This window comes from Kwoniella mangroviensis (assembly GCF_000507465.2).
Source record: "Kwoniella mangroviensis CBS 8507 chromosome 1 map unlocalized Ctg01, whole genome shotgun sequence".
NCBI classification, from domain to species: Eukaryota; Fungi; Basidiomycota; class Tremellomycetes; order Tremellales; family Cryptococcaceae; genus Kwoniella; species Kwoniella mangrovensis.
In genome coordinates this window covers 6,663,508-6,690,831 of record NW_027062533.1, presented here as the reverse complement: position 1 = coordinate 6,690,831, position 27,324 = coordinate 6,663,508, and the positions used below count along the sequence as shown (strand labels likewise).

Here is a 27,324-nt window from a genome sequence, read left to right as displayed (position 1 = left end):
TTAGGCACTCCCACTCTCACTCTCACACTCACCCATGCATACACGTCATCGTATTTTACCTCAACTGGCTTGACCTTTGTTTACAATGCTTCTTCATGTGTCTCACACACCATGTCAAACCAAGCAGGGCCATCGACGGTATCTCAAGCGAGTCTGCTAGACCTCAAAGCAATCACTGCTGAGCATGTAGATAGGTTCGCGAAAGAGGGGCGTAAAGCCGTCAAAGGTCAACCGAGAAATCGTGCTTTGGACAAGGTTCGTCTTGGCTTGTTTTGACCTCCACTTCTCGTGTCCAGCTTGGTTTGTACTGACCTGGACATGACATGACGATAGAAAAAAGATCCCTTCGATCGACCTTCACCTGGATTAGTCAAAAGATTAGCAGCAGAAGCTAGGAACGATGCGAAGTCACGTAGATTCGCTGAAGAGGATGGACTGAATGAAGAACAGCGGAGAGCGATCTTGAAAGCCAAAGCGAAGAAGTATGAAGCTATAAGGAAAGGTGATTTCTCGGGGATGAGCCAGAAGGAGATGGAAGAGGCTGTGATAGATGTGAGTGGTGTCTCGTGATACTATCTATACCTTGCTGCTTCATCGGGAGCAGAGAGTGAGCTGGATTTTCGTCGCTTGTGTTATACCTTGGCGACCAAGGAGGTGATATGGTCCAGTAACATAGCTCGCATACCCCCTAGACATCTTGGATCCAGGAAGGTATGCCAGGACATGGTGGACATAGGGCTGACTGTCAACCTTTGATCCTCATAGTTCGAGCGAAAGATGGAAGCAGACGGCTATTCATCCCATTCATCAGATGAAGATGAATCTGCTAGACCATCACGACCTAAATGGCATGACGAGGACGAGGTAGGTCTCTTCATCTACCTCCCTGCATCGTATGAAGCTGACATTGAAGACAGCAGGAAGATGATGGTGATGACGATGACGATCTAGCAAGGGTGGAATACATCGATGAAATGGGTCGAACTAGGACGGGTACACGCAAAGAAGCCAAAGAAGCTGAACGGCTGAGATCCGGCAGAAGAGGTGAAAGAGAGGCTGTACAGGGGATCGAAAGTGGACAAGAAGGCTCTGCATATGCCGAAGTACTGTAAGTCAATATGACCAAACTTGTTATTAGCAATCCGTGCTGATGTGTGAAAACGCTGTCGCAGACAATCGAACGTCATTCGTGAGCTTGTTGGTATTTGATAAGCGTAAGGAAGCTGACCCGACACCTCGTAGATGGCGATCAAAACTTCTTTCCGGTGTATGAACCTGACCAAGAGGCTTTGAAGAAGAAATATCGAGAAGCAGAGGAAGAAGCTAGAGCACATCATTATGATTCCACTAAAGAGGGTACGTCTTTATCTCACGTGTAGTATTTTCGCGCAGTATGAAGAGGTGCTGACATGTCGATTGTTATCAGTCCGGGTCAAAGGAGCAGGTCAATATCAGTTCTCTTTGGACGAAGAGACACGTGCAGAACAAATGGCATCTCTTGCATCTGAACGACAAGAAACCGAAGATGCTCGATCCAAAGCCGCCCAATCTCAGCGGAAGGGTCTATCAGCTGCTCAGGAAGCTAGAAAGAGGAAGGCTGATGAGAGAAAAGCACTCATCGAGGCCAAGAGAGCTAAGATGTTAGGTGGTGAGAAGGAAGTTGAGAGACTAAGAGAGGAGAAGAGCAAGAGAGAAACGGATGATTTCTTGAAGAATCTGGAGAACGAGCTGGATGCGTCTGAGGTGAAGAAGAGACAGTGAACCTTGAAGGCGTGGTGTCTAGTGGAAAGCATGAGCGACATCGAGGAGCGCAAGCATAAGATAGATATGTATGTTGTATGTATATAGTACATGTATAGCTCGACAATGAACATACAGTATAACCAGTTAGCATCGGTAAGCTAACCTCCAAGCATGCATGTACACGAGGAGAGCAATCTTTCACGGGTGGGCCGCGGTTATCGGTGTTAAGTCCCTATCGATCACAAAATCCGATGGCTCGATGTATGGACGGAAGTATCCGCTTATTCACTTTGTGGCACCTTGAAACACCTGTCATTGTCTGAACCCCCTCTGTGAGATGCGTTGCATGCTTGGATGCCTGGATGCTGGATGCACACCAACCCCAAGCGTTTTCATCGAATATAGCTGAATCTGTCTTGTTAACACTTAGACTTCAAAAACTGTCCTTTTGTAACCAGCAACGTGAGTTTCAACGTCGCCTCTCAACGCCCAACACCCCGACAGGAGGAACGAATAGCAGAAGGATATAATTCAGGAGGAACCGTTTGCTGATTGATTGATTGATTGATTTTGTTGGACGAAATATAGAATGCGAGTCGACAGGTGTGATTTCTCTGGGTACAAGGTTTACCCCTCAAGGGGAAAGGTCTACGTTAGAGGTGACTCTAAGGTGAGTCTTGAGTCGATTGGCATTTATATTGGATGTTGTGAATGTTGAGATAGCTAATATGCGAATCGTGTTTTGGTTGTACCTATAACAGACCTTCCGATTCCTTAACCACAAATCCGAATCTCTCTTCCTCCAAAGAAAGAACCCCCGAAAGATCGCTTGGACTCAAGTATACCGACGGTGGGTAGACCTTTATATCTAGGTGATTGAAAGGAAAGACCAGAAGCTGATAAAATCGTCATCAATTTTTGCTCTACTGCTCATCTCGATCCGAATACCCCTTTGCTCACCAATGACCATGATCATTCGCGAATCGATTCAATAGAATGCACAAGAAGGGTATCACTGAGGAAGTTGCCAAGAAGAGATCTAGAAAGAACGTAAAGGTTCAAGTGGGTATCATGTTTCGTTCATGGGAATGGGAGGATGAGCAATTGGGAGTTGAGTGAGGGATGAATGTTTGGGCGCACGTGATATCGGAGGGATCTTGGGTGTATCGGAGGATATGAAGGTCATGTTGGAATTTGGTGGAACGGTAGCAGTCGTGATGGAAAAACAGAGAATCATTAGTAGAAGGACAGTCGAAAAGGTTTACCGCGATGGTCACTGTGAAACATTCTCTCGGAGGCTAGCATGGCATGTTTTGGGGATTCGAGGAAAGGGGGAACACGATGCGTCATGGGAACGGGACAATATGCTGACCTCTTGTTTTTATCCAATAGCGAGGTATCGTCGGTGCCGATCTCGCCTCCATCCTCGCCAAACGAACTGCCAAACCCGAAGTCCGAGCTGCCGCCCGAGCTGCTGCCATCACCAAGGCCAAGACTGAGAAACGTGACAAGGAAGCTTCCAAGGCAGCCAACCGATCCACCCAAGCTAACCAACCTAAAGTATCAAAACAAGCTATGAAAGGTGGTAAAGGTGGTCGATAAATCTTCTTTTAGCTAAAAGAGATTTGTTGGTAGTACCGTAGTTTTGGTTGGGTATGTCATGAGTATGTATCATGATTGATGAGCATCACCATATTACTGCATCGCTTCGTTGCAGATATTGCGATAAGATGAGGATCAGGTAGAGGAGAAGAAGAATGAGAGATAAGACTGCATCACTGAATGATTCGAAGCTATCCTGTCGACTCTTGGGTCGTATACTGCATGTCTTCTAAGACAGATCAATGGGAACCCCTGTGGCCTAGCGTTCCACTTTGTGTACCGTCTGCAAGTTTGAGAGCATGACTGCATGAGAACTAGCTTCATACATGGTGATACAACAAATCTAATGCCACTGTCGATGCCAATGTATCCGACGTGTGCCCTATACCCTCTGTCTTTTCCTTGCACCTCCTTCACCACCACCACCCCGCCAGCACTACCTTGAGCAAACGGTCTACTCTTTTTCTCCTTACTAGCAATCTTCTTACGTTTCTTCTCCATGGCTTTCTTGACAGCGGATTTACCACCTTGCGCCTCGAGTGACTCGAATTTGGATTTAAGAAGTAAATCACGTTTCTCACCTAAACGCAGCATAATCCAGTTCAGCGAGTTGCAAACAATCCAGTCTGATAAACATGTATTGATAGTCGTTGAAGGGTGAGGACTCACTCTTCTTCATGAACCAAGCTCCCTTTCCTTGTTCTCTCTTCTCCCTCTCTTCCTTCTTCATCCTCGCCAACACGTTCCTCTCCCTCTCTTCGTTCTGAGATTTCACCAACCTCGTTCTCACCCTGCCCAAGTCCAATTCGATCTTCTCCCTCTCGGCTGTCCTGGCTGCCTTTTCAGCCCATGGACAAGTTCTTTCTATCTTCTGGGCTTGAGCTAAAGCGGTTTTCAGCGATGATAGTTCTTCTTTTAATATTGATGGTAAGAATGAGTAAGAAGCTGAATGGAGATGGGCATCGAGATTCCCTGCTGAAACAGAGGAGAATCGAGGATCACGTCGTTGCTATTGACACAAGCCTTATCAGATACATATTGCAAACGCTGTTGAAAGCGAAGAGCTGGCTTACAGGTTTATGTACGTCTACGACTTGTCGGTTCCTTGATACTTGCTTCTTCGTACTCATTGCAGTCGGTCTATCAGGTAAGGGAAACATAAGCTCAATCACAAAGCCACGGAGTAGATTTGGACAGCTTACGCATGCTTGTGTCCTCTCTTTGTACTACCTTGTTCAGGACCACTATCACTATCACTATCACTATCGCCATCACTTGCTCCATCATCTTCCTGTCTGGTGGATGATCCAGAGTAAGGATCCACTGCCACAGCCTTCCCTTTACCTTTCTGTAATTGCGCCAATCTCGCTTTAATAGCTAAAAGTTTATCCTCTTTCGATGATGTTGATGAGGAAGAAGATGATCGTTGTTTGGCGGAGGGTGATAATGATTTTTGAGCTTTGGCCAATGTCGATAATGGAAGTGAGGTAAGGTCTGTCAGATTGACAAAGGTGAGCTGATACGTCTACTTCCTATCTTGCACAGAAGCTAATCTCACCATTCTGCAATCGTTTCTGTAATTTGAAGAGTCAACGACTTGTCAGCTCGTTCTCTATTTCTATCAGTACTAGTGAAAGACGTATCACATACCAATTGCATATCCTCCTCGTCATCTTCATCACCATCGCTCTCATTCTGACTACTTCCCTCGCTATCGCTATTATCACCATCATTCTCATCCCAATCATCAGCTTCCCATCTACCTGTACCTTCTTCTTCTTCTTCTTCCTCCCCGTCAGATCCGAATTGTTCGCCTTGATCGTCCTCCTGTGAATCGTAATCGTCCGCAAATTCATCTACCTCGGAATCACTCTCCAGGTAATCGTCCTCTACATGTTTGGCCGGTGAAGCCGCTCGAACCTTGTGTATGGAGGATGATCCTTTCGCCATTGTGACAGCTGATGTGCTATTAATATACCCTCTGTGAGTCGTCACAGCATGCAGTGATCGCGTCTTGTAGGAGTAAGACGTTGTGATGTTTTGAAAAAGTTGAACAGTCAACAGGTGAAGCTCCTCCACTCTGGAATTTTTGCAGCGAGGTTCAACCTGGTATGAGGGTAATTAGGAATAATTTGTAATCATCCGGAAGTCCATTTACGAATGTTTTCTAATGCCCATCGTAATCCGGATCATCCCTGAACATTTCACTCACTCGTTCGCGTTTCACTCATTCATTCCCTTTCAAGTCGTAAACATTAAATCGTACTTCTTTCATCCTTGAGCATACATCATCAGTCTGCATACATTCAACGACCCATCTTAGTACATCGCTCTAGAGTGACACCCTTTACCACAAGTACCATGGCGACACCTCAAGCAGGTCCTTCCAACCCTGCTCAGGCTCCCCCTTATCCTCAGCAATCTCAAGTATCAACCGATAACAAGCGAGGAGCAGAAGGTGATGCAGACGCTGTCAGAAGACTGTACGTGATTTCCCTTACCCACACGCCCTCTCTCAAATTCCCGAAATCTGCGTCCCACTGTCTGTAAATGACGATCTATCTCATGAGTAAAGATGTCAACTAACATCGTTTATCAACATATAGAAAACACCCTCGTCCACCTCTTCCTCCCCCTCACGTCTTACAATCTCTCGTACCGGACTCACCAGCATTCACCGACCTTTTGAAACTGGAACAGAAACTCGATTGGACATTATTGAGGAAGAAGGCTGAGATCAACGATGCCTTAGGTAAACCAATCAGAGTATGTGTCTTATACCCAGCCATCTGAGCTCTTCTTACACAAGACGATGAGCTAATAGTTGTCTTGTCCTTTTTTGTGGTAGGTGAAAAGAACCTTGAGGGTGTTCATCTCCAATACAGCACACGATCAAGAATGGCAAAAAGCTCAAGCCGAACCAGCACCTGAACCCGCGCCTACTGCTGCAGAAGGCGCTCCCGCAGCTGAGAATGGAAAGGAGAAGAAAGAAGGCGATGGGGACGTGTCAATGACCGATGCTGCTCCTGTAGCTGCTGCTGGTGCCGTACCTCCTCAACAGGAGAGCAAGACGGAGACACTGGGACCGGACGTAGATGTCAATACCGGTAAAGGAATAGCAGGATGGGTGATGAAGATTGAAGGCAGACTACTGGATGTCAGTACAGCTTCCACTTGATATTTGGTATTTGAGATTACCCCAAAAAGAAGGATGAGGCTGACGTCTCTTGTCGACTGTTTGATTAGTCTGGGAATACGAGATTGGATCGAAACAAGAGGAAGTTCTCGACTTTCTTGAACCGTGTGGTGGTGGAATTCGATAATAGGGAAGCACCTACTTTCCCCGAAGGCAATATAGTTGAGGTAAGTACCGATATTGTTTATCTCTCGGGTCTGATAGAAGTCCAAGGGAAAGACGAGCTGACACAAACGAACAGTGGCACACCCAAAATCTTGCACCGCCCTTAGACGGCTTTGAGATCCTTCGAAGGGGTGATCGAAACATCAATGCTAGAATTATAATACACCTGTCCCATTCACCTGATAGGTTCAAGGTGTTACAACCACTCGCGGACCTGATTCAGATGAAGGAAGGAACGAGATCGGAAATCATCAATGCAGTTTGGAAGTTGGTCAAAGTGGTTGGAGCGCAAGATAAAGACGATGGAACGGTGATCAAGCCTGTTGGAGGGTTGGATAAGGTGCGTCTAATCTCATTTTTGATGTGCTTAGTTCATAAGATTTGAACTTGGATTATGCAGAAATGGAAATGAGGGAAAGGCTGACTTAGGTGTCTTCTGGAATTATAGATCTTCCCACAAGGTCAAGAGACAATAGCATTCCACCAATTACCAGAAATCGCAACTCGGTGTCTGACTCATCCTGATCCTATTGTCATTCCTTATACCGTACAGTAAGCTTCTTCAATACCTTCGCCCGTTCAGCCAAGTGAAATGTAGCTTACATTGTCTTTTTCGTTGACAGAGTCGACAAAGATTTCAACTTCCATCCTAAGTGTTTCGATATACCTATCGAACTTGAAGATCCCCTCAAGTCAAAGATGTCAAGTCTCGTACAGAGTTTCGAAGGTAAAGAAGGTAAAGAGATTGTACAACTGGAAGATAAAGTTGGAGAATTGGCTTATTTCGCCAGGGATGTTAAGCAGAAGAGAGATTTCTTGGAGTCCTTTGCGTGAGTAATCTAATATTACTGGTGGCAAGCAACTTTCTTTGTGCTATCATGACTCGTCGCTTGTAATGTGGATGTCATACTGATGTTTCTCATCTACAGCTCAAACCCGCAAGCATTCATCCAAAATTGGCTCGCAGTCCAGGCAAGAGATTTAGATCAAATGCTGGGCTACCAAATTGGTACACCGGGATTGAACGGTGGTAACATTCGTGAAGAGGATCTTAGACGATCTGATTTGTTCAGCTTACCTTGGGTGGAAGAGGCTGTCACGGTTCATGAGTCCATCAGGATGGAACAAGAGAGAAGATCGAAAACTCATCATCGATAGACAAGTAGAGAATATACCCAATAAGGGATTTAGATATCATGTACTTATATTTTATGCAATTGATGTTTTCGTCAATATTTCCTCATTATTATGGCTCATGGGACAAGGTGGATGTAGTGAAATAACAAAATATAACTGGAATATCAGATTCATAATGCTATGAGATCTGCAACACTGTTGAGCTATATTTGACTTCGTTATACCTTGTAACGTCTATCAACGAAGAAGATGACATATGATCAGCGGGACTTGGACCCTGTGATGAACCGCTGAGATGTGTAGTGCTGGACTCACCTTCCAGATCTCGAGAAGAATGTCTTCAAAATCCAGATTTGTATCCTGTCGATCATACGCAATCAGTTTCATACTTGGAAGTTTGTTATCAGAAAGAATACTCACAATGACATGGCAACGATAATGACGCATTCCAAAATCGTAAACCAGAATATCCTAGATTGAGTGGATAGGACTGTAGAGTAATTACGATGATGTCGAGTGTGGAAGCTAAATACAAGATTGGACCACACCATATCAGTGACAATTTCCCTCAAGAGCAAAGACACACTAGTTTTGCAGGAGGGAGAGATATGAAGAGAGTAATTTACTATTTCTGTGTTCTCGTTATACTACTTAATAGACCGCTGATCTTATAAGTACTTTCCTCAAGGGAAGAAGTATGTTCTTTCAATGGTTGTTGTTGGGCTGATAATATTCTACGAGGTTCGGATTCAACCATTATACTATTTTGATAGATTATCATCATCGGTATTCGCACAGGAGAATCATCTTGAGAGATTGTTGACTCACTCGAAATCAAGTAATTTATCTGAAGTGTATGCCTCGTTCTCGAAACAGAATGAGTACTCTCCGACCTATACAAGTTATCCAGATGACTCAGCATAATGATTATCTTCAAATCTCAGATAAATGGACAGTTGAAAGGGAACAGGTATCACTCACCTGATTCGCTGTGAAGATGTAATCACCCTGTTTCTCAGCAACACCTTCCAATATCACTTTATCGTCTGGATCCATCACTACATAGTCTATCTCGAAATTACCACCTGATTGTACGGCAAAGTAGAACCCTGTGAATGATGATAGTGAGCTTTCATAAAGCTTCATTGACGATACTCTGACATATAGAGGTGGAAGGTCCAAGTTCCAATTCCATATTATAATATATGGTATGCATATCCTTCGCTGAAGGATGATGATATTGAAAATGATGTATACTTACCTACTTTCTCCCCTATTCCATCTACATCAGCATAATAACAACTCCTCTCGTTCGCGCCCAACATGGCCGTCAGAGCGGTAGCTGACACCTGAGCTGCTCCCAGTAATCCCAGCGCCAAAGAAGATAGTATCGTCCGACGTGATATCATGTTGCTCGTCGTTCCTTCCTTTCTTTCTTTCTGTTCGTTTCCGTTTGGGTTTGTAAGACTTCGTCAGGTAGGTTGGTAGGCCAGCTGGCTAAGTAAGACGATGTTTGTCTTTGTTGGATGGACATGAGATGAGATGGAGATGGAGGCTAGGGTGTCATCGATATCTTTGATTTCGTCGAGACATGACACGCGACACGTTGAATCATATATGGTACATACTGTACTATTTATATAGGTAACCCACTCACGACATATCGCTCGCTCGGCTATGCTCTACGCATCAACGTCCAACCTCCTTAGCTGTCAGGTTGATCACATACAGCACTCCTCACTGACCATCACTCGATACCCTCAGAGACCTCAACATGGCAGCACCAACATGGGACAACGCCCGGCGGCACGCACGAGCTCTGGAAACAGCGTTAGACAGTAAATTGTCGACTTACTCGAAACTGGCAGCGACCATCGCCCGTCAGGGAGGTAGTACCTCTTCGTCGGGGGCAGGATTGGAGGAAGATGGCGATGGAGTCGGGGGTTATAAGTTGGTAGAAGAGGAGATTGAGGAGCTCCTAGGGAAGGTGAGTGAGATCGTTTATTCAATGTGCTTATGGTCATCTTGCCAAGATCATTGGTCACACTTGACTGTTCACTGTACAATGGACCTCACTGTTAATGGATGAGAAAATCAGTGCTTGAATGGTATCTATCAAGGGTGGTCGTTGAGACATTGAGCTGATGACTGTACATGTATATGCATAGCTCGAACAAGCGATAGATGACTTATCAACCCTGATCAACTCACCTTCTCAACCACCTTCCGCATCGATGCAACATGCTGCTCAGCGACATCGAGATAATATGGATGATTACAGGAGGGATTTCTTGAGGACGAGGGTGAGTCATAAATAATATTCTCGACTATACCACGTCGCAGGTCAATGTCTGCCAAGCCATCCTGGTCTAAAATCAGGAGCGATACGCTGATTTGATTTTGATTTTCAATAGGGTAATGTGGAACAGAGTATAAGAAGGTCGAATCTATTGGGATCAGTGAGAAAGGATATCAAGTGAGTATATCAATTTGAGTTTAGTAAAGCTACATCTTTGAGTTGATAATCAACACAGCTGATTCATTTTGCATATTATGTTTCAGTGATTACAAATCAGCTACAAACTCTCAGACAGATGCGTTGCTCCAAGATAGAAGTAGGATCGATTCCAGTCATAGAATGATGGATGATACGTTAAAGTGAGTCTATCATCCACCGATTTTTTTTATTTTTTTTTTTTCGAAATCATAAGACTCATCTCGTTATTCTGTAATCATACAGTCAAGCATACGCTACAAGAGAAGATTTCGCTCAACAACGTTCACTCCTCGCATCCATCGATTCAAGGATGGGTGGCGTCCTTTCCCAAATGCCAGGTATAAATTCTTTGATTACTGCTATAAGAACTAGAAGGAGGAGAGATACGTTGATCATAGGTTGTGTAGTTGGGTTCTGTATGATTTTGTTGTTAGGTTATACGTTTGGTTTTTGATTAATACAAGGGAACGATCGATTTACCATCCGACGATTTTGTACAGTAATCTATCTCATATATGAAATCATGATTTACGTTTCTCAGCTCTGATAGTCGTGCAGCAGAACAAAGAATGATACGCAATAAGTAGTGCATATGGAGCTATCAGCTATGGTAAAGCATATAAAAATACAAGATTGACAGTATATAATCCCCTTCCTCCAGATCACAATCTCGGAAACTAATAATCATCACCTCTGGAGACGACTTCTTTACATGTGGGTCTCAATAGGATAGTATGTTCCTGTATCATCGTATGTCAGCCACACATGGCTCTGCCAGGAGAAGATGTGAAAACTCACAAATTGAGCAGTCATAGCACCAGGCTTCAAGTCGACTAAAGGTGGGTAATCCAAAACGATTCCCTCTTTTACCAATGTATTCAACTACATCAATCTATGTCAGCTTGTTTCTCAAGGCCGAGTGAAACAGGAAGCTTACAGCAAGCAAGTAGTTTTTCTCTCCTACATGTTCAAGATACCTTCTGCAGAAAGGTAGGGAGCCGAAATTCCTCTTGATCGAAGCCAAAAGGGTTTTAGCAGATTGATGGCTGTTTCCCGCCAAAGTGAACGCTCTGATCAGCTATCTTACTTTCAAAGATTGATGGCTCTGGAAAAGCTGAAATGCTACTCACTGTCCAGTATATCTTTCAGGAGCGTGCTGAGCCAAAGCGTAATGTGAACAAGCACCTTGTTCTTCCACTCTTCCATTACCAGTCGAACCAAATGTCTCAATTGCGAAATATTCTCCTTCTTCCATTCGCTGAGTATCTATATTCGATCCATGCTGTTTAACGATCGGTACTGATTTCCCTGGTAGATCACCTCTCGCTCCGTGGATACTGTATGGTGTTATCGAGTGACCGTTGAGGTTGGTCATCGATTTGACAGGATATGTTTTACCGTTCACTTCTACTTCGTAAGATTCCATCACTTCCTGTATACGTTCTCCAATATCGCATAATCGCACATCAATACCGGCTTCCTATTTCACACATTACAAAGGATATCAGCTAAAAGTGCAATGGGTCACGGACCATGATAGATGACTCACACTTATACCTGTATTTGTGGCATCCTTCACAGCTTCTAACAACTTGTCCCAAGATGGATCACCAAAATTCATAGTGAATGCCGAATCGACAATTCGACCATTCACATGTACACCGAAATCTACCTTCAAGACATCCCCTTTCTGCAGTACTACAATCACATTCAGGCGAGATTAGTTGGATTCCGCTCAATCAACGCACATTTGAATGCTTAGATATGATTGATACTCACTCTTGTTATCTCCAGGATTAGGTGTATAGTGAGCAGCAACTTCATTCACACTCAAACCCGTTGGGAACCCTATCCCACTCTCGAATCCGTTCTCCTCCACCAACGCTCTCGTACCGTTCTCGACCATTTCGGCAATTTCAGTCATCTTCATACCTGGTTTGATGTTTTTCTGTACATATGAACGGACTTGTCGATGAACTTCACCACCTTTACGTATATTTGAGTATCGGGTCGAAGGGTCTTCTTGAGCTAGACGTTCTTTCTCCCTCATCTCGGCGGATGTTATTCGAGATGTCGTACTGTACCAGAGTTACTCATGTCAGCTGTCATCATTCGTCTAAAAAGATGGTGGCCAACAGGGCAGCTGACTCATTCTTGTATTCCACTTCCTCGGCTATGGGGTATACACCGTTCTTGTATATCTTACTCAATCCGACTCGAGGTGGTTCAGATTGAGTGACGGTAGCAGATTTCTTCTTCTTCGCTAAAATGTGGTTATTTGTCAGCTTGATCACCAGTTGGTGAAAAGTGAAGGAGAAGCTCACACTTCTTCTTCTTCTTCTTTTTCTTAGCATCTACGTTGTTGGAGGTAAGTCAGCTTGATTTCTCCCACGTGAGGTTGGTTGCAGGCAGCTGACCTCCTGATTCAGGTGCATCATCACCTTCTACATCATCTTCCTCGTCTCCTTCTTCATCTTCGTTATCTACCACATCAGGTTTCTTCTCTTCCTTCTTCTCCGATATACTCAAATCCTCTAGAGTTGGTACAGCGACCGGAGCCATATTGCCTGGAGAATGAGCATGTCAGCGTCGTGTCCAAATTACCTAGCTTGATTACAGGTTTTAAAGAATAAGAAAATTGTGATATCTCAGAAGTCAGATAATGGGTATCTACTGTGAGTAAATGAACACTCTGCAGAAGTCTAACATATCTTGGTGACAAGCATCATTGAGAAGGGGAGTTTGTAATGCAAGAGGAGGGATGTCATGGATGACGGTAAGAGGGTAGAGGCGTACTCACAGTCCGAATGTCTGCTTGAATACTATGGGACCAAGTCAGATATATGCAAGTCGTTTAGTGAACGATAGACAGATATAACCACCAGTAGCGGACAGATGTTACATGCTAGATGGAGAACGGGTAGGTAGCTCATTTCACTTTCAAACATTTTTCGAAGAACCCGTCACCGAAGTGAAATAGGCACATCGATGTCAGCTTCCACCTGCCAACCCATCCGCGAGCCTAACTCGCTCCTTTCGCTTTCACCCGTCGGTCCGTTGTGCGATTGTTATGGGTTATTTGCCACTAGGACTGACACATAAACCCTCTTCAACCTTTACTCTTTCATCCAACACCCACAAACGCTGTCTCACAAAATGGGTGCACTGCTATCGATCCCCTTCCTCACAGGTGGTATAGGAGCCATAGGCTCATCGCTCTTCTCGGGATGTATGATATTCATGGGTATGTCTTCCTTCTTTCTGGCAAGCAATCAAAGCTGACCTGTGAATGTCAAACAGGTGGAACAGCAGCTTCGGCGTTCTGTAAATCATGTAATTGTAATTCATCTATAGCTACCAGAGTAGGATTTGGAGTTAGTCATAACAACACCTTCGCAGCATATATGGGTGAGAAAACTGACGGTACACTATATATAGTTGATATTCGCCTTATCATCCATGTTGGCCTACCTATCCCGGACGGATATAGCTATCAAACAATTGGAAAAACTGAGCTGGGATTGGATCAAGATGGATTGTTCGGGTGGAAAATGTTATGGACTACTTGCTGTAAGCTTTTCTTTTATTATTGTTGTCGAAAATCAGCTTATCTTCTGTCGTAATTCTCAGGTCCATCGATTCTGCTTTGCTCTTGCTTTATTCCATTTGTTGCTCTCGGCCACTCTCATCGGAGTGAGATCAACAAAGACGAAACGGGCTGCTATCCAGAACGGGTAAGCTTCTCTTTTACGGGATACCAAATTGATAGCTTATATTTTATCATTGCAGATGGTGGGGACCTAAGCTCCTGCTTTACTTCCTCTTATCCTTCTTATCATTCCTAATCCCCAACGAATTTTTCATGTTCTACGGCTCATACATTGCTCCAATCGGTGCATGCTTGTTCATCCTGATCGGTTTAGTCCTTTTGGTCGACTTCGCCCACACATGGTCAGAAACATGTTTAGATAATTGGGAAAGGGGTGAATCAAGTTTATGGCAATTCATCTTAGTCGGATCAACATTCGGGATGTTCGCCGCGTCAATAACCCTTACGACTCTTCTCTACGTCTTCTTCGCTGGATCAGGTTGTGGAACCAACACGTTCTTCATCACTTTCAATTTGATCTTGTCACTCATTGTCACCGTCATAGCTATTTCCCATCCAGTTCAAGAAGCCAATCCTAAATCCGGTTTGACCCAAGCATCCATGGTTGCTGCGTACTGTACTTACCTTATTGCGTCGGCTGTAGTCAATCACAAAGAAGAAGGACACTGTAATCCCCTACATGCAAGTGGAGGAACGAAAACTACCACGGTCATCGTTGGAGCGTTATTTACTTTCTTGGCTATTGCTTATTCAACTTCGAGAGCTGCCACACAATCCAAAGCGTTGGTAGGAAAGGGTCACAGAGCAGGAGCGATTGCTTTACCAACAGAATCAACGGAAGAAGACGGTGAAGTGAGGATGGTTACGAATCAACCTAAAGGAAGAAGGGATGAGATGAGGTATCAAGCGATTCTTGCTGCTGTCAATGCTGGCTCTCTGCCTGCTAGTGTATTAGATGAACCGGAAGATGATGATGATGAGATTGAAGCCACAATAGGCGAAGAGAGAGATGATGAGAGAGGTGGTACAAAGTACAACGTGAGTGGAACCCCCATTTACCTTACTATTTACGAACCTTTACTAATAGATTTCATAATTGATCAGTACTCTTGGTTCCACATCATATTTGTCATGGCGGCAATGTACGTTGCGGGTCTATTAACGGACTGGTGAGTCATCCTGATGCTGTCGCATAAGTCCGATGCTGACGTCGCCATCGTAGGGCGATTATCTCAACGTCGCCCGTCGCTCACCCTACCGACCCATTCACCTCTCTCGATGTAGCTGAGCCAGACGTTTACATCGGTCGATCAGAGACTACCATGTGGATGCGAGTGATCAGCTCTTGGCTTTGTTACGCTCTTTACTCTTGGAGTCTATTGGGACCTGTGTTGATGCCTGATCGATTTGGTGATGCCTAAAATTCCTAACATACTAGTAATGTATCAGTAGAAAAAAGTCAGTATTGTTGAGATGTATTCGTTTCGTTTATCGGGTGATGTTTGTCCTGGCTGCTCTCGTCTTCTGACGCGCACACTTTCCTAGGTATCATGGAAATGATTTTAGGAAGTAAGATGTTTGAAAGGCTGCTACGACTGAAGTCTTGATGCTTTGTATCGGAATCAGTCCTCTCATCTCAACTCGATGGATCGATGGATGATCAACTGATAGTCTTGAGTGTCAATGCATGAAGTGTATCGCTAGTATAGTCGCAGGTGATGTCTGTCTCTCTCTCAGTGTGTCATGTCCCGGCTAAATGGTATTGGCCAGTTACCGAGTACTAGATGCAACTGACTGTTGTTGTTGTTCTGTTACAAGCGCTTTTACACGTTGGGATGTCCACTCGTATCACCTGTTATACTCGAACATCTGCTCACAGTATCAACTGAATCGATCTATATATATAGCAAGCATAGCTTCTCAATCTTGTACATATCCCCACAGACAACTTCCTCGTTCATACTATCACCTCCGGATAACCTCAAGAGTCACCGCCCAAATCCTAAACACACCCATCATGTCTCGATTACAATCACTTCGACCTCTACTTCGAGCATCGGCTCTACAAAAGAGCGGTGTGGTAGTATCCAAGAGGGGGATGGCAAATAGTAGGCCCAGATCTACCCTGTCATGTCCTGTCCTGCGATTCAACGAGTATAGACTAACGGTGCTTCTCTCGATCACAGAATTCGCTAAATTCGATTGGGAGGTGAGCTACCTCATGTCCCCTTGGGGATAGAAAGGTCAGATCGAAGCTGATGATGGCTCTTTTGAAGGATCCACTTGATATGAAATCACTTTTGACAGATGAGGAACAACAGATATCGTGAGTTATATCATCTATACAACTTTGCAAATAGGTTGACGCTGTGTGATGATATATCGTTTTGAATCATAGTGAGACAGCTAGAGATTACTGTCAAGAGAACCTCTTACCTCGAGTCATCAATGCCTATCGAACTGTAAGCTGCCTCGTTGTCTATGATTCGTATGCGTAGGACTTACACAGATGACTCATGATTTCCAAAATCCTTGCAATTGGGATCAACAGGAAGATTTCGATCCCAAGATCTTACGTGAGATGGGTGAATTAGGATTGTTGGGAGCCACTATAGATGGATATGGATGTGCGGGAGTATCGAGTGTCTCATATGGACTGATAGCGAGAGAGGTAGAAAGGTGAGCTATCACGATTCTTATTCTGTCGAAAGGGGTCTCCGACTCGTAGCTTATACTGGATGTTCATAGGGTCGATTCAGGTTATAGATCAGCTATGAGTGTACAATCATCGTGTATGTCTCATTTCAGCTATCGATCGTGCGGGATCCAGAGACACTCAGCTGATTAACGGTATAGTGGTGATGCACCCTATCAACGAGTTCGGTTCGGAAGAGCAGAAAGAGAAATATCTACCTAAATTAGGTGAGCTGGACATTCTCTAGGGGTCAATGGAAGAGCTTTAGCTGAATGACGATCAAATATAGCAAAGGGAGAATTGATCGGTTGTTTCGTATGTTAACTCGATTCCCTCAATCAGACCCAGTGAGGATACTGATAATGAATGTCAATAGGGTCTCACTGAACCCAATCATGGATCCGATCCATCTTCTATGGAAACTACCGCTACCAAGACCTCAGAAGGATGGACGTTGAACGGTAGTAAAACTTGGATATCCAACGCTCCTGTTGCGGATCTTTTCGTAGTCTGGGCTAGATTGGTGGAAGATGGTGAAAAAGGCAAAGTAAAAGGGTTCTTGATTGAGAAGGTGAGTGTTGCAAAAAGCAAAAAGTTCCAGCATCACTTATGACACCAGATGATCAATCGTATTTGGCTGAATGCTTCGTTGCGGTCTTATAGGATACACCCGGTCTATCAGCTCCGGCCATCAAGAACAAACTTGCTCTCCGAGCATCAATTACTGGATCGGTATTCATGGATAACGTCAAGATTCCTTCTGATGCGATCTTACCCAAATCCAGCGGATTGGGATCCCCATTCAGTTGTTTGAATAATGCTAGGTACGGGATCAGTTGGGGTGTAATGGGGGCTTTGGAAGATTGTATTGCCAGATCAAGAGAATACGCTTTGGAAAGGTAAGTGATCAATACCCTCTAAGAATAATCCTCTCTACATAAAAGTGAAAGCTAGAGTGAATAGACAGAGATTGATTTTGATTTCAAATGACGTAGAAACCAATTCAATCGACCTCTCGCGTCGTTCCAACTGATCCAAAAGAAACTTGCCGACGCATCTACAGCCAGTACCTTGGGACTACTAGGATCCCTTCAACTGGGTAGATTGAAAGACAAGGGATTATGGGCACCTGACATGGTGTCGATGATGAAGAGAAATAACTGTGGTGAGGCATTAAAACATTCTAGAGTGTTATTGGATATTCTAGGTGGGAATGCTTGTTCGGATGAGTGAGTGTGACCTTTTTTATTCTCCTTGAACCGCCCGCAGCGTCACTGTACTGATTTGTTGAACGCCTAGATATCATATTGGAAGACATGTACAGAATCTACAGGTAGCAAATACCTATGAGGGTACGCATGTAAGTTGACAGTGCACTATGCGATTCTCATATTTGTTACAAGCGCTGATGGTGACATCTCGTGGGACGATAGGACATCCATGGTCAGTAACCTATTTGATTATTTGCATTCCGGATGAGATACGTTCTCGAATATAGCTGATAATTCGTCCATCTAGCCCTCATTTTAGGTAAAGCCATCACAGGTGTTCAGGCATTTGCCAACTAGGAAACGTCGGATTTTGTGATGGTGATATATACCATTTCATGATAGTTGGTATGATAAAGTTGAGATATATGTATTGGATGTTGACCTATCCTATCTCTATTAATTCATCATATGATCTTCTAAATCTACAGTGCACAATATCAAAATTGAACAGCATGTCCAGTCTTTTGATATTCTAGTAGACCTTCCTGATTACTGTGACAGATCATGATAAGATGATCTGATACTGAGCTGGCACGGCTGTTCAACGCCACTATCTATGTTCATTGATTCCTTCTCTATGATTATGTCAATTTCACTTCCTTTGGTTTCCCATCCTCATCCACCCCGAAATTGATCACCAGATCATATATACCCAAGAATACCGCTCCTCCTAATGAAATGGCAAAGCAACGTGGTTGCCAGCCCCTGAATAACGCTGAGGGTCCTTCGTTCTTTAGTATACCCAGTAGACGAGGTGGGAAGGAAAGGATAGAGGGAGAAGGTTGGTTTGGTGGGGGTATACCCTGGATGGGTTGTTGGGTTGAGGTCTATATCCAGAATCGAGGGATCAGTATATAAGCATATCATCGAGGAAAGAATGTATTGTATTTATTGGTTTGTTCCCTAGATTTCTATTTCAGAACGGAATGATTCCAATTTCTTCGGCTCTTGGGTAACGATATCTCTTCACAGAGCTGACATATCTCTGTCTGGAAAATGTGTCACTCACCCTAGCTTCCAACATCACTCTAGTCTTCACTACATCCAAAGGTGTCGTCACTCCCGCAGCGAATCCACCAGCTATCGAACCGCATATAGCAGCTTCGTAAGAAGTTGGTCTCCTGCCTCCTAGGTAATGTTTCGATAAGAGCGATTTGAGGGATTCGTATAATGGGAATTGGATCGATGTGAATGGTAGCTAAATATAGAGTAATAGTGATCAGCATAATTGATAAATTGGTGAGAGTGTAAAGAGGATCCGCGTTTCGTTTTAGAAGGAAGAGCAGATCCGCTCACCTCTCTTGCGATCGTTATTCCAAACCCTCTATAAAACCCTCTAATTCCTTCAAATTTCATAGTGGAAATAGCAGAATGTATACTACTTTTCCCCTGACCATATGCGCCCGTCTGCGTACGAGATTTGACCACCTCGGTGGGTACTCTGATCAAACATGAGATGTACTCTGCTCCAGAGGCTGAGACCATATGATTGAGCGATTCGTTCTGTTTGAATAGTTGATATTGAGGTAGACGCTGTTTGAGAGTTTCGTAGGTTACGAAGAATGCTGCGGCTGCAAGATTTCAAAAACATATCAGCCTTGTGGGAATTGAGAGGAGACGATATGATATATCTTGACATGATGTTGAGACTCACCTCCAGGTGCACTTCCCATACCTACACTACCTACACCCCGGTAGACACCTTTGAACCCTCCCGATTGCCAGAACCCCGCTGATGACTGTATACGAGTCTTGATGGTGTCTAATGGGAAGAACATGAAATCTACCGCTAGACCCGAGATTGCACCGGACTATCACATCGCAGGATGATACACACAGATCAGCATTGAGATACAAAGTCAATCAGTCAGATTGTTCGGATGTTGTTGACTTACGACCAGTGCCCTTTGGAAAGTGGGAGGCCGCCTTTTGGCTGGCGTCACATCTGTCGTTGAATCCCCCATGTCTAACTTATTCCTCCTAGTGTGATGCGAATGCGAATCACGGACTCAAGGTATCTGCTAATTTATCAATATCAAGATGATCGATCTGGATGCATCTTACATGACTGATTTTCGGCCGTTTACCATTTTATCATCGAGCGACTTTTGGATGCACTCCGAGTATGGGGCACCGATCAGCACACACGTGCCTATTTCGCCATGTATACGATTTTGACCTGGTTAGGCTTGACAACAGTCGGGTTCCTGGTTGTTGATGCCTGATGGATGGATGATAACATGACAGAGTGACTTGTTTCTGCTTCTTTCATGCCTCTCTTGATCGTCGTATCTCCTTCGCTCCTTCAATTCGCTCACGCCAGAGCTGCGACACCATCACTTCCGTCGACTCCCCCACGCTGACTCGGAAACCTCCTGTCATGCCCTTTCTCAGTACACGAATATAACGACATTACCCTAACCCCTCCGGATCCATCCTTGACTTTCCATCATGTCAGAAGAATACGGATCCTCACGGGGGTTCACCGTGACCCATCAGCGGAATGTGCTCGACATCGACTTTTCAGGTATAATTACAGCCTCTGCCTTCCTGACCATCCAACCTACCAACCCATCCCTACGAGCAATCTATCTCAATGCTTCCCCTTTACTGCAAATCAACAATGTCACTTTATCATCACCTACACCCGTCGAAGCATTCTTACCTACTCCGGCATCGTTCACACTGTCCAACCCATTCCAACCTCTACCTACGAGAGAACCACCGATAGACATCAAGTCTCATCCGGAGATCAAGAGAAAAACATGGTCAGCGATGGGTGAAAGCGATGAAGGTGAATTAGCAATTTCAGTTTCAGGTGGATGGGTGAGATTGATACATACCGAATTGCCATCTGGGAATGGCCAGACTCAAGTTTCATTCGCTCCGATACATGTTCAAATCAATTATCAACTGGTCTTAGGAGGTGATGTTGTCGAAGGTATCGTGTTTAACCGACCGGGAGATGGTGGCAATGATACTGTGAGCGATCTGTCATCTTGTCTGTCAATAGGACAACTTAGCTTATTCTTTACTTAATACGTACTGTAGCAAATCCCTCATATGTTCCTGTCACCCACCACATACGATGCCGCCAGGATATGGACGCCATGTGTGGACAGTCTATGGGAGAGGTGTACATGGGAGTTAGAATTCATCGTACCTCGATACCTAGAAGGTGGAGAACCTGGTACCGACGAAGAAGCATACCCCGTGATGGTAGTCAGCAGCGGAGAGCTGATGGAACAGGTAAGCTAGATGTCATACTTGGGGAAGATGTAGCTAACTCACATATACAGGTATCCCACCCTCACGACCCTAACAAGGTGATATTTTACTATCTGCAAACCAATCCTACTTCCGTCCAGCACATCTCCTTCGCCGCCGGTCCTTTCGAGATGCATTGTTGTTCAGCGGACGAATCACACAAGCCCATATTGGCTTTCTGCCTTCCTGGCGAATCGGACAAACTGAAACATTCCACATCATGGCTACCAAGAGCAATGACTTTCTACGCAGAAATGGGTTCTTATCCATTCACAGACTTCAAGGCAGTCTTCGTCGACAATCCAAGAAGCAATTGCTCCACATCCGCTACCCTCGCCATCCTTTCTTCCGACTTACTACACCCACCTCAAGTGATCGAACAAGCCATGGAAATTAGACAGGTCTTATCATTGGCATTGATACAGCAATGGGTCGGTGTGAACATCATTCAACGGACTCTGGCAGATACATGGCTTATCAATGGATTAGCACTCTACATTCAAGCTCAGTTCATCAGGCATTTGTTAGGAAACAACGAATATAGATTTAGGTTGAAGAAGGATATCGACCGTTGTGTTCAGCAAGATCAAGGTTCACAATGGCCTTTATGCGTCCCTGGAATCATCGATCCTCCAGATGCGAATGCGACCGCATTCATCAATCTTAAAGCTCCATTGGTACTTCACATCCTCGATCGGTATATTGCAAAAACGGGAACTTCGTTAGGTCTATCACAAGTCATACCGAGAATATTCGTTGCGTCTCTGTCCGATGAGTTACAAGGGAACTCATTGACGACTCAATACTTCTTTCGACAGTGTAGGAAGGTATCTGGATTAGACTTGCAAACTTTCCAAGATCAGTGGATTTTTGGAAGTGGATGTCCAAGGTTGTCCATCAAGACAAATTTCATCAAGAAGAAATTGCTGGTGGAATTTACTGTAACCCAAAGTCAACCTGCTAATGATTATATCAATAGATTGAGTGAGAAGGTCAGGAAAACAGCAGTTTGGAAAAGACCGACACATTTCTTCGAGGTAAGCAGTCAGCTGTTCGCTTATGATTTCCATCTAGCTGACATCTGTACGCAGGGGAGTTTAACGGTTCGGATTCACGAAGCTGATGGAGCGCCTTTTGAGCATTTGATCGATATCAAAACCCCGACCAAGACATTCCCCTTACCATTCAATACCAAGTATAAGCGTACTAGGCGTTCAGGTCAGATCGCGGCGCGTTTTAGTCAGATGCAAGATGCCTTGGCGGCCGGAGAAACCAATGACGAAGAGGATGAAGCTAGATTGCAGGCTGCCGATCGAGCTGGAGTATTCGCCTATCCACCGTGGGAAGATGAGGAAGAACGTCGAAGGTGGAGAGTAGCTGAGTGGGGGGAGAACGATGCTGATCAGATGTTAGGTGAGGGTGGGGGGTATGAATGGATTAGGATAGATCCCGAATGTGAATGGTTAGCGTCGATCGAATATAATGAGAAACCTTGGTGTTGGATCAGTCAACTTCAAGGTGATAGAGATGTGATTGCTCAACTGGAGGTAAGTTATTTCTATCGGCAAAAGCGGTCACGTCATCATGTTGGTTGATTGTTCGTCAGGCTATCAACCGAATGCGAGCTTTCCCATCACCGGTGATAGCGAGTGAATTGGCGAGAACGGTGCTGGTCAAGAATTACTATTACAGAGTGAGGATGGAAGCTGCACGAGCACTAGCACAGGTATGCGATCATCATCAATCTGCAGGTCGTTATCAAACACCTTGGCTTACGGATATGCTGTAGTACAACATAGCCGAGTGCGATTATATAGGTTACTTCCTGGTCCTCAAGCTTTTTCAGACCCTATTTTGTCATTCGCCAAGCGATCCGGATGCAGAAGCTTCAGCCATAGAATGCAGACCCCTTCCAAATAACTTCTCTATTTTCTCAGATTACTTCGTGAAAAAGGTACGTCTCGAGCTCACTTCTTGTCTGTTATTGTTATTGTACTGAGCGCCTCCACAGAGCTTGATAGCTGCCATGCCGGATCTTCGAGATATGCGAACTCGGACTGTTTGGAGAAATGTCAGGCAGATCTTGCTCGATTTGTTAAGGTTGAACGATAATACCGGGAATGATGTAAGTATATCTGAAAATACCATGGGACAGGGGAGAGGCTGATATGCGCTGTCATAGTGGTCCGATTCATACTATCTCGCTTCAATCATCACAGCTATAGGGAATGCCTTTACTTTTGGATCTGTAGCTCAATCGTCACTGGATGAAGATGAACGAGAAGCGGAAGCCTCGTTGCTCAAAGAGTCCGTGGATGCCTTGGACAGGGCTATGACAATGGATCGATTGGTACCTAGCTATCATAATGTAATAACAAAAGCGGGTTTACAGGTAAGCTTGGTTTGGTTACCAGATAAGCTAAGGGACTGGTGCTAATGGTTAAGTGATAGACGCATATCAAATCTATACTAGCTGGACAAATCACCAACGATGCTCGACTCTTACTCAGTTATACTCGGTTAGCTAAGCCCCGCTCAACGTAGGGAAAAAGCTGACTTGCCTTTTAGTGAGGGTAATTTTGAGCCCATTCGAACGGTTGCCTTCGACGGGCTCTTACTTTGCAAGCCTCCTGGCAAATCGTCGGCTCTCGATAGATACCTTGACGAGGTGATACGCTTTGATTCATCACTCACCATCCGCCGACATGTCGCACGAGGTCTGTCAGAATCGATTCTTATGACTCTCGCTATTGGAGAGATCCAGGTCTCTCAGCCTGGAGTGCTAGAAGATGAGAATGAGGAGGCTAGAGAAAAGAGGAGTGAAGCTCAAAACAACGCTATCGTAAAAGCTGTCAGGAAAGAGTTTTCAAAGAAGGACAATGTCAAGGTCCTTGTTCAAGGTTTACTTATGTGAGTTTAAAGACAGTCTTGCCTATCTGGTCTGGGGTCAACCCAATGGGATTAGCTTGCTCACCTGCTCTGTGGCTTTCAGCTCAAGTTTCATATCACCAGATCATGAGGTCTTGATGGCTTTGCTTAAAGTGGCGGAGGTAATCTCTTCGAGTAGTGCGGAACCCCTTCCTGGAAATATCATCACACTTCAGACACCCACCATTGAGACCGCCCCAGCATTACCTACACCTAAAATCAGGTTGAGTATGGGAAGTTCGGAGATCAGACCCGATGCACAAGGTAAGCTAGCGTTTCCATTGTTTTGCGAGATTGAGCTTACAGTATCGTACAGGGTACGGATTCCCCATAGTCGATGGTCAAATGACACCGGGAGGCACAAGTATCCCATTGAAGATCACATTGAACCCCAACGCGCAATCGTCGCAGAAGAAGAAAGATAAAGTCCCTAAACAGCAGAGGAGAGGATTGAGTGATAATGACTTCAAGGCGATAACGATTGCTTTGCAAAGACTTGTAAGTTTGCTGAGCCATCAGAAAATGCGTTGTAGCAGCTGACCGAGCTTCAAAAGATCGCCCATAAAACCAGTTTCTGGTTCAGACAACCTGTTGATCCTGTGCGAGATGGTGCTCATGAGTAAGTCGCATTGTATACCCTACTCGAAGGGGTAAATGACTGACACATATGGCTTGTCAAAGCTACGCTGCTATCATTAAGAATCCCATGGATTTACAAACTATTTCCGCTAAACTCGATAATGGAATGTATGCGAACCGTCAAGAATTCGTGACCGATGTCAAACTCATCATTACCAATTGTTTCACTTACAACGTATCTCCTGCTAGTCCTGTTAGAAAAGCGGGAGAGGCATTTGAGAGGATGTTCAATGCACGTATGTTCATATATGTTTAATATACCAACTTGATATTAAGAATTGCTGACAATGTTTTTCAGTCTGGTCGAAGACGGAACATACGCTCAGCTCAAGTGCTGCAGCCGCACAACAGGCTGCTATGGCACCCAAAGCGCCTTTGATCATCCCTCCTGCACCAGTCGCTGCAGCTCAACCGACACCTGAGGCCACTTTACCCGCTCCCAAATCTACAGCAGTGAAATTCAAGGTCAAAGCACCAAAGACTGTCAGTATCGATACGTCAGTCACTGAACATGTCCCACCAATGGCACCTCCGCCACTTCCATCGTCAAAGAAATCAGCTTTGTCTGCTACTACGAAGAGCCCCGATCGACCACCGGTGCCGACTTTCCCCTCGACTGAAGCAAAACCTTCGAAGAAGAGGAAAGAACCTTCCAGATCGAGGAACGAGCTGGATGATATCCTCGGTGCAGAAGTCGATGAGATTGAAAAACGACGACCGTCACTCAACGATGGATTGGACGAGTTGCTGGTGCCGAAATCAGAACGTGATTCGCCTAAACCACCTGCAGCCAAGAAGATCAAGATACCAGCGTTTCAACCTAGAAACAAATCTCCCGAGAAGGAAAGGACCAGTAGTCTCTCGGTGGAACCTAAACCAAGCATTACTAGTAAAATCAAATTGTCGACATCAACACCACCTCTACCGTCAACTTCTCAAATACCTTCCACCTCTTCAGCTTCAGCTGAGAATAAATCAACTAGCAAGAAAGCTAAACCCAAGCCTTTATCTGTAACGATACCTCCTGGAGGAAAGAAGGCTAGTTCGATCGAAAGATCAACGACCGCCAGTGCTTCACCTGCTCCGCCACCCAAAGCTCAATTACCGCCGCCTGCTCAACCTGATGTGGCAGCTACTGCTGTTGCACAGGTGAAGAGGGAGCCTCCTCCTAATCTACCTCCCACGGCGCAAAATACGACTCCGATGAAGAGCAAGAGGGCCAAGCACCTGATGAATATTCTGATGAAAGAATTTGCCGCGGTGTTTGTGAGTAAAACATATTCCTGTCATAAAAAGTGCTTGCTGACGGAAAGTTCGATTGATTGACAGTTCTTGAAACCCGTTGATCCGATTGCGGACGGCTGTCCAACGTGAGTTAGCTAAGCAATCAAGTGATCGGTCATGCATAGCTGATGTGGAAATGTAATGTATGGATTAGCTATTTGGACGAGATCAAACATCCCATGGATTTCAGTACGATCGTCAAGAAGATCGATAAGAAGCAGTACAAGAACTTGGGTCAATTTGCTAGAGATATCGAATTGGTATTTGCAAAGTAAGTGAAACCGACCCACTCTCACTTTCCCCTCATGGTGTCAAATGAAAAGATGAGCTGATGAAACGCGTGATTGATTTCGATAGTTGTCGTCAATTTAATCCACCTGGTGAGATCACTCAGTGTGCAGATACGATCGAGGACTTGTATTGGAAAGAATGGCCCAAAGTGGCGTCTGCCAAGATGACTCCGGATGAAAGGAAAGCGATGGGCCAGTTGATCAATCAGGCGATCAAGAATCCACATAGTGAATGGTTCAGGTATGCTGGTGAGTTGCTCAAGTGATCTGTCAATATATGAGATGGACGTTCTAACTGGATCATCATGAAATAGTCGATCCCGTAGCTTTGGGTATCCCACAATATTTCGAAATGTAACTTTCTCCTCTCGCCGTGCATCATATCTTGAAGCAAGTCTTGGCTGACTGAGGATATTTTGAAAATATCATTTGTATTTGTAGTATCCCACCAGATGATGCTAGAGATCTATCATTGATCAAAAACAAATTCGACAAAGGACAATATCGAGAAGCGAAACATATAGACGAAGATGTAGAGTTGATGTTGGAGAATGCCAGGGTGTTCAACGATGGTGGTCCCGTAGTGGACGCTGCGAATGCCTTGGGTAAATGGTGGGCTCAACAGAGAGCTAAGATGGATTAGAGAAGAAGAGAAGGGATGATCTTGTGACGAGGTATGGATACTATCAGATATATAATCTGATTTCTGACGTGGGGATTAGGTAATTCCCCAGAAGTATAGCAGTATGATATGATGATAGATATATATAATTGTCATGTAAAGTAATCGATTGAGCATCTTCACATGCGTCAATAGGCTATCTATACAAATAACGTATTGATGTGATGTGAGAAGTTGTAGCTGTCACCATCCACTCAAAATATGGCTAATTCATGAGGGCATTTTAGTATATATATGAGGTACAAGAACAGACCGAGTCGTTCGTCAAGAAAACAGAAAAATATGGGAGAAAGGAATGTACACATGTATAGTCAAGTC

At 44.5% G+C, this 27,324-nt stretch overlaps 11 protein-coding genes across 11 annotated transcripts; 7 read left to right on the top strand and 4 right to left on the bottom strand.

Annotated features, from left to right (window-relative positions):
- Positions 1 to 111: 111 nt before the first annotated feature.
- I203_102491 (uncharacterized protein) lies at positions 112 to 1,761 on the top strand (the record flags this gene model as incomplete). Its single annotated transcript, XM_065517117.1, has 6 exons — positions 112 to 255; positions 334 to 552; positions 766 to 864; positions 921 to 1,108; positions 1,214 to 1,356; positions 1,427 to 1,761. The coding sequence occupies 6 exons, from the start codon at positions 112 to 114 to the stop codon at positions 1,759 to 1,761; spliced, it is 1,128 nt and encodes a 375-aa protein (XP_065373935.1).
- Positions 1,762 to 2,332: 571 nt separating this feature from the next.
- On the top strand, positions 2,333 to 3,345 carry I203_102490 (60S ribosomal protein eL24; the record flags this gene model as incomplete). Its single annotated transcript, XM_019149866.1, has 4 exons — positions 2,333 to 2,413; positions 2,505 to 2,593; positions 2,739 to 2,805; positions 3,136 to 3,345. The coding sequence occupies 4 exons, from the start codon at positions 2,333 to 2,335 to the stop codon at positions 3,343 to 3,345; spliced, it is 447 nt and encodes a 148-aa protein (XP_019000964.1).
- Positions 3,346 to 3,727: 382 nt separating this feature from the next.
- I203_102489 (uncharacterized protein) lies at positions 3,728 to 5,295 on the bottom strand (the record flags this gene model as incomplete). Its single annotated transcript, XM_065517116.1, has 7 exons — positions 3,728 to 3,756; positions 3,819 to 3,926; positions 4,015 to 4,354; positions 4,419 to 4,485; positions 4,548 to 4,839; positions 4,904 to 4,919; positions 4,996 to 5,295. The coding sequence occupies 7 exons, from the start codon at positions 5,293 to 5,295 to the stop codon at positions 3,728 to 3,730; spliced, it is 1,152 nt and encodes a 383-aa protein (XP_065373934.1).
- A 411-nt stretch (positions 5,296 to 5,706) lies between these two features.
- I203_102488 (uncharacterized protein) lies at positions 5,707 to 7,864 on the top strand (the record flags this gene model as incomplete). Its single annotated transcript, XM_065517115.1, has 8 exons — positions 5,707 to 5,828; positions 5,952 to 6,111; positions 6,194 to 6,502; positions 6,592 to 6,708; positions 6,783 to 7,046; positions 7,155 to 7,258; positions 7,330 to 7,536; positions 7,636 to 7,864. 8 exons carry the CDS (start codon positions 5,707 to 5,709, stop codon positions 7,862 to 7,864), a joined length of 1,512 nt encoding a protein of 503 aa, XP_065373933.1.
- A 290-nt stretch (positions 7,865 to 8,154) lies between these two features.
- On the bottom strand, positions 8,155 to 9,252 carry I203_102487 (uncharacterized protein; the record flags this gene model as incomplete). The annotated part of the gene is made up of 6 exons (XM_019149863.2): positions 8,155 to 8,203; positions 8,264 to 8,368; positions 8,470 to 8,604; positions 8,672 to 8,736; positions 8,825 to 8,952; positions 9,105 to 9,252. 6 exons carry the CDS (start codon positions 9,250 to 9,252, stop codon positions 8,155 to 8,157), a joined length of 630 nt encoding a protein of 209 aa, XP_019000961.2.
- A 365-nt stretch (positions 9,253 to 9,617) lies between these two features.
- On the top strand, positions 9,618 to 10,794 carry I203_102486 (uncharacterized protein; the record flags this gene model as incomplete). Its single annotated transcript, XM_019149862.1, has 5 exons — positions 9,618 to 9,830; positions 10,012 to 10,146; positions 10,258 to 10,319; positions 10,406 to 10,501; positions 10,584 to 10,794. 5 exons carry the CDS (start codon positions 9,618 to 9,620, stop codon positions 10,792 to 10,794), a joined length of 717 nt encoding a protein of 238 aa, XP_019000960.1.
- A 223-nt stretch (positions 10,795 to 11,017) lies between these two features.
- I203_102485 (methionine aminopeptidase, type II) lies at positions 11,018 to 12,902 on the bottom strand (the record flags this gene model as incomplete). The annotated part of the gene is made up of 9 exons (XM_019149861.1): positions 11,018 to 11,080; positions 11,139 to 11,222; positions 11,278 to 11,386; positions 11,471 to 11,820; positions 11,890 to 12,038; positions 12,120 to 12,418; positions 12,489 to 12,603; positions 12,665 to 12,694; positions 12,758 to 12,902. 9 exons carry the CDS (start codon positions 12,900 to 12,902, stop codon positions 11,018 to 11,020), a joined length of 1,344 nt encoding a protein of 447 aa, XP_019000959.1.
- Positions 12,903 to 13,496: 594 nt separating this feature from the next.
- I203_102484 (uncharacterized protein) lies at positions 13,497 to 15,371 on the top strand (the record flags this gene model as incomplete). The annotated part of the gene is made up of 7 exons (XM_019149860.1): positions 13,497 to 13,584; positions 13,641 to 13,714; positions 13,779 to 13,910; positions 13,971 to 14,074; positions 14,130 to 14,988; positions 15,055 to 15,119; positions 15,173 to 15,371. The coding sequence occupies 7 exons, from the start codon at positions 13,497 to 13,499 to the stop codon at positions 15,369 to 15,371; spliced, it is 1,521 nt and encodes a 506-aa protein (XP_019000958.1).
- A 596-nt stretch (positions 15,372 to 15,967) lies between these two features.
- I203_102483 (uncharacterized protein) lies at positions 15,968 to 18,213 on the top strand (the record flags this gene model as incomplete). The annotated part of the gene is made up of 14 exons (XM_019149859.1): positions 15,968 to 16,058; positions 16,137 to 16,159; positions 16,227 to 16,276; positions 16,349 to 16,412; positions 16,502 to 16,629; positions 16,699 to 16,742; positions 16,807 to 16,872; positions 16,935 to 16,960; positions 17,022 to 17,216; positions 17,309 to 17,544; positions 17,641 to 17,874; positions 17,945 to 18,005; positions 18,079 to 18,088; positions 18,164 to 18,213. 14 exons carry the CDS (start codon positions 15,968 to 15,970, stop codon positions 18,211 to 18,213), a joined length of 1,278 nt encoding a protein of 425 aa, XP_019000957.1.
- Positions 18,214 to 18,497: 284 nt separating this feature from the next.
- On the bottom strand, positions 18,498 to 19,880 carry I203_102482 (uncharacterized protein; the record flags this gene model as incomplete). The annotated part of the gene is made up of 5 exons (XM_019149858.1): positions 18,498 to 18,743; positions 18,926 to 19,114; positions 19,213 to 19,487; positions 19,571 to 19,727; positions 19,812 to 19,880. 5 exons carry the CDS (start codon positions 19,878 to 19,880, stop codon positions 18,498 to 18,500), a joined length of 936 nt encoding a protein of 311 aa, XP_019000956.1.
- Positions 19,881 to 20,367: 487 nt separating this feature from the next.
- On the top strand, positions 20,368 to 26,967 carry I203_102481 (uncharacterized protein; the record flags this gene model as incomplete). The annotated part of the gene is made up of 20 exons (XM_019149857.1): positions 20,368 to 20,898; positions 20,968 to 21,165; positions 21,216 to 22,220; positions 22,275 to 22,730; positions 22,790 to 22,909; positions 22,973 to 23,137; positions 23,195 to 23,308; positions 23,366 to 23,575; positions 23,635 to 23,702; positions 23,752 to 24,093; positions 24,176 to 24,375; positions 24,428 to 24,609; positions 24,666 to 24,730; positions 24,793 to 24,986; positions 25,049 to 26,016; positions 26,080 to 26,120; positions 26,189 to 26,305; positions 26,392 to 26,573; positions 26,639 to 26,678; positions 26,766 to 26,967. 20 exons carry the CDS (start codon positions 20,368 to 20,370, stop codon positions 26,965 to 26,967), a joined length of 5,400 nt encoding a protein of 1,799 aa, XP_019000955.1.
- Between the last annotated feature and the right edge of the window lie 357 nt (positions 26,968 to 27,324).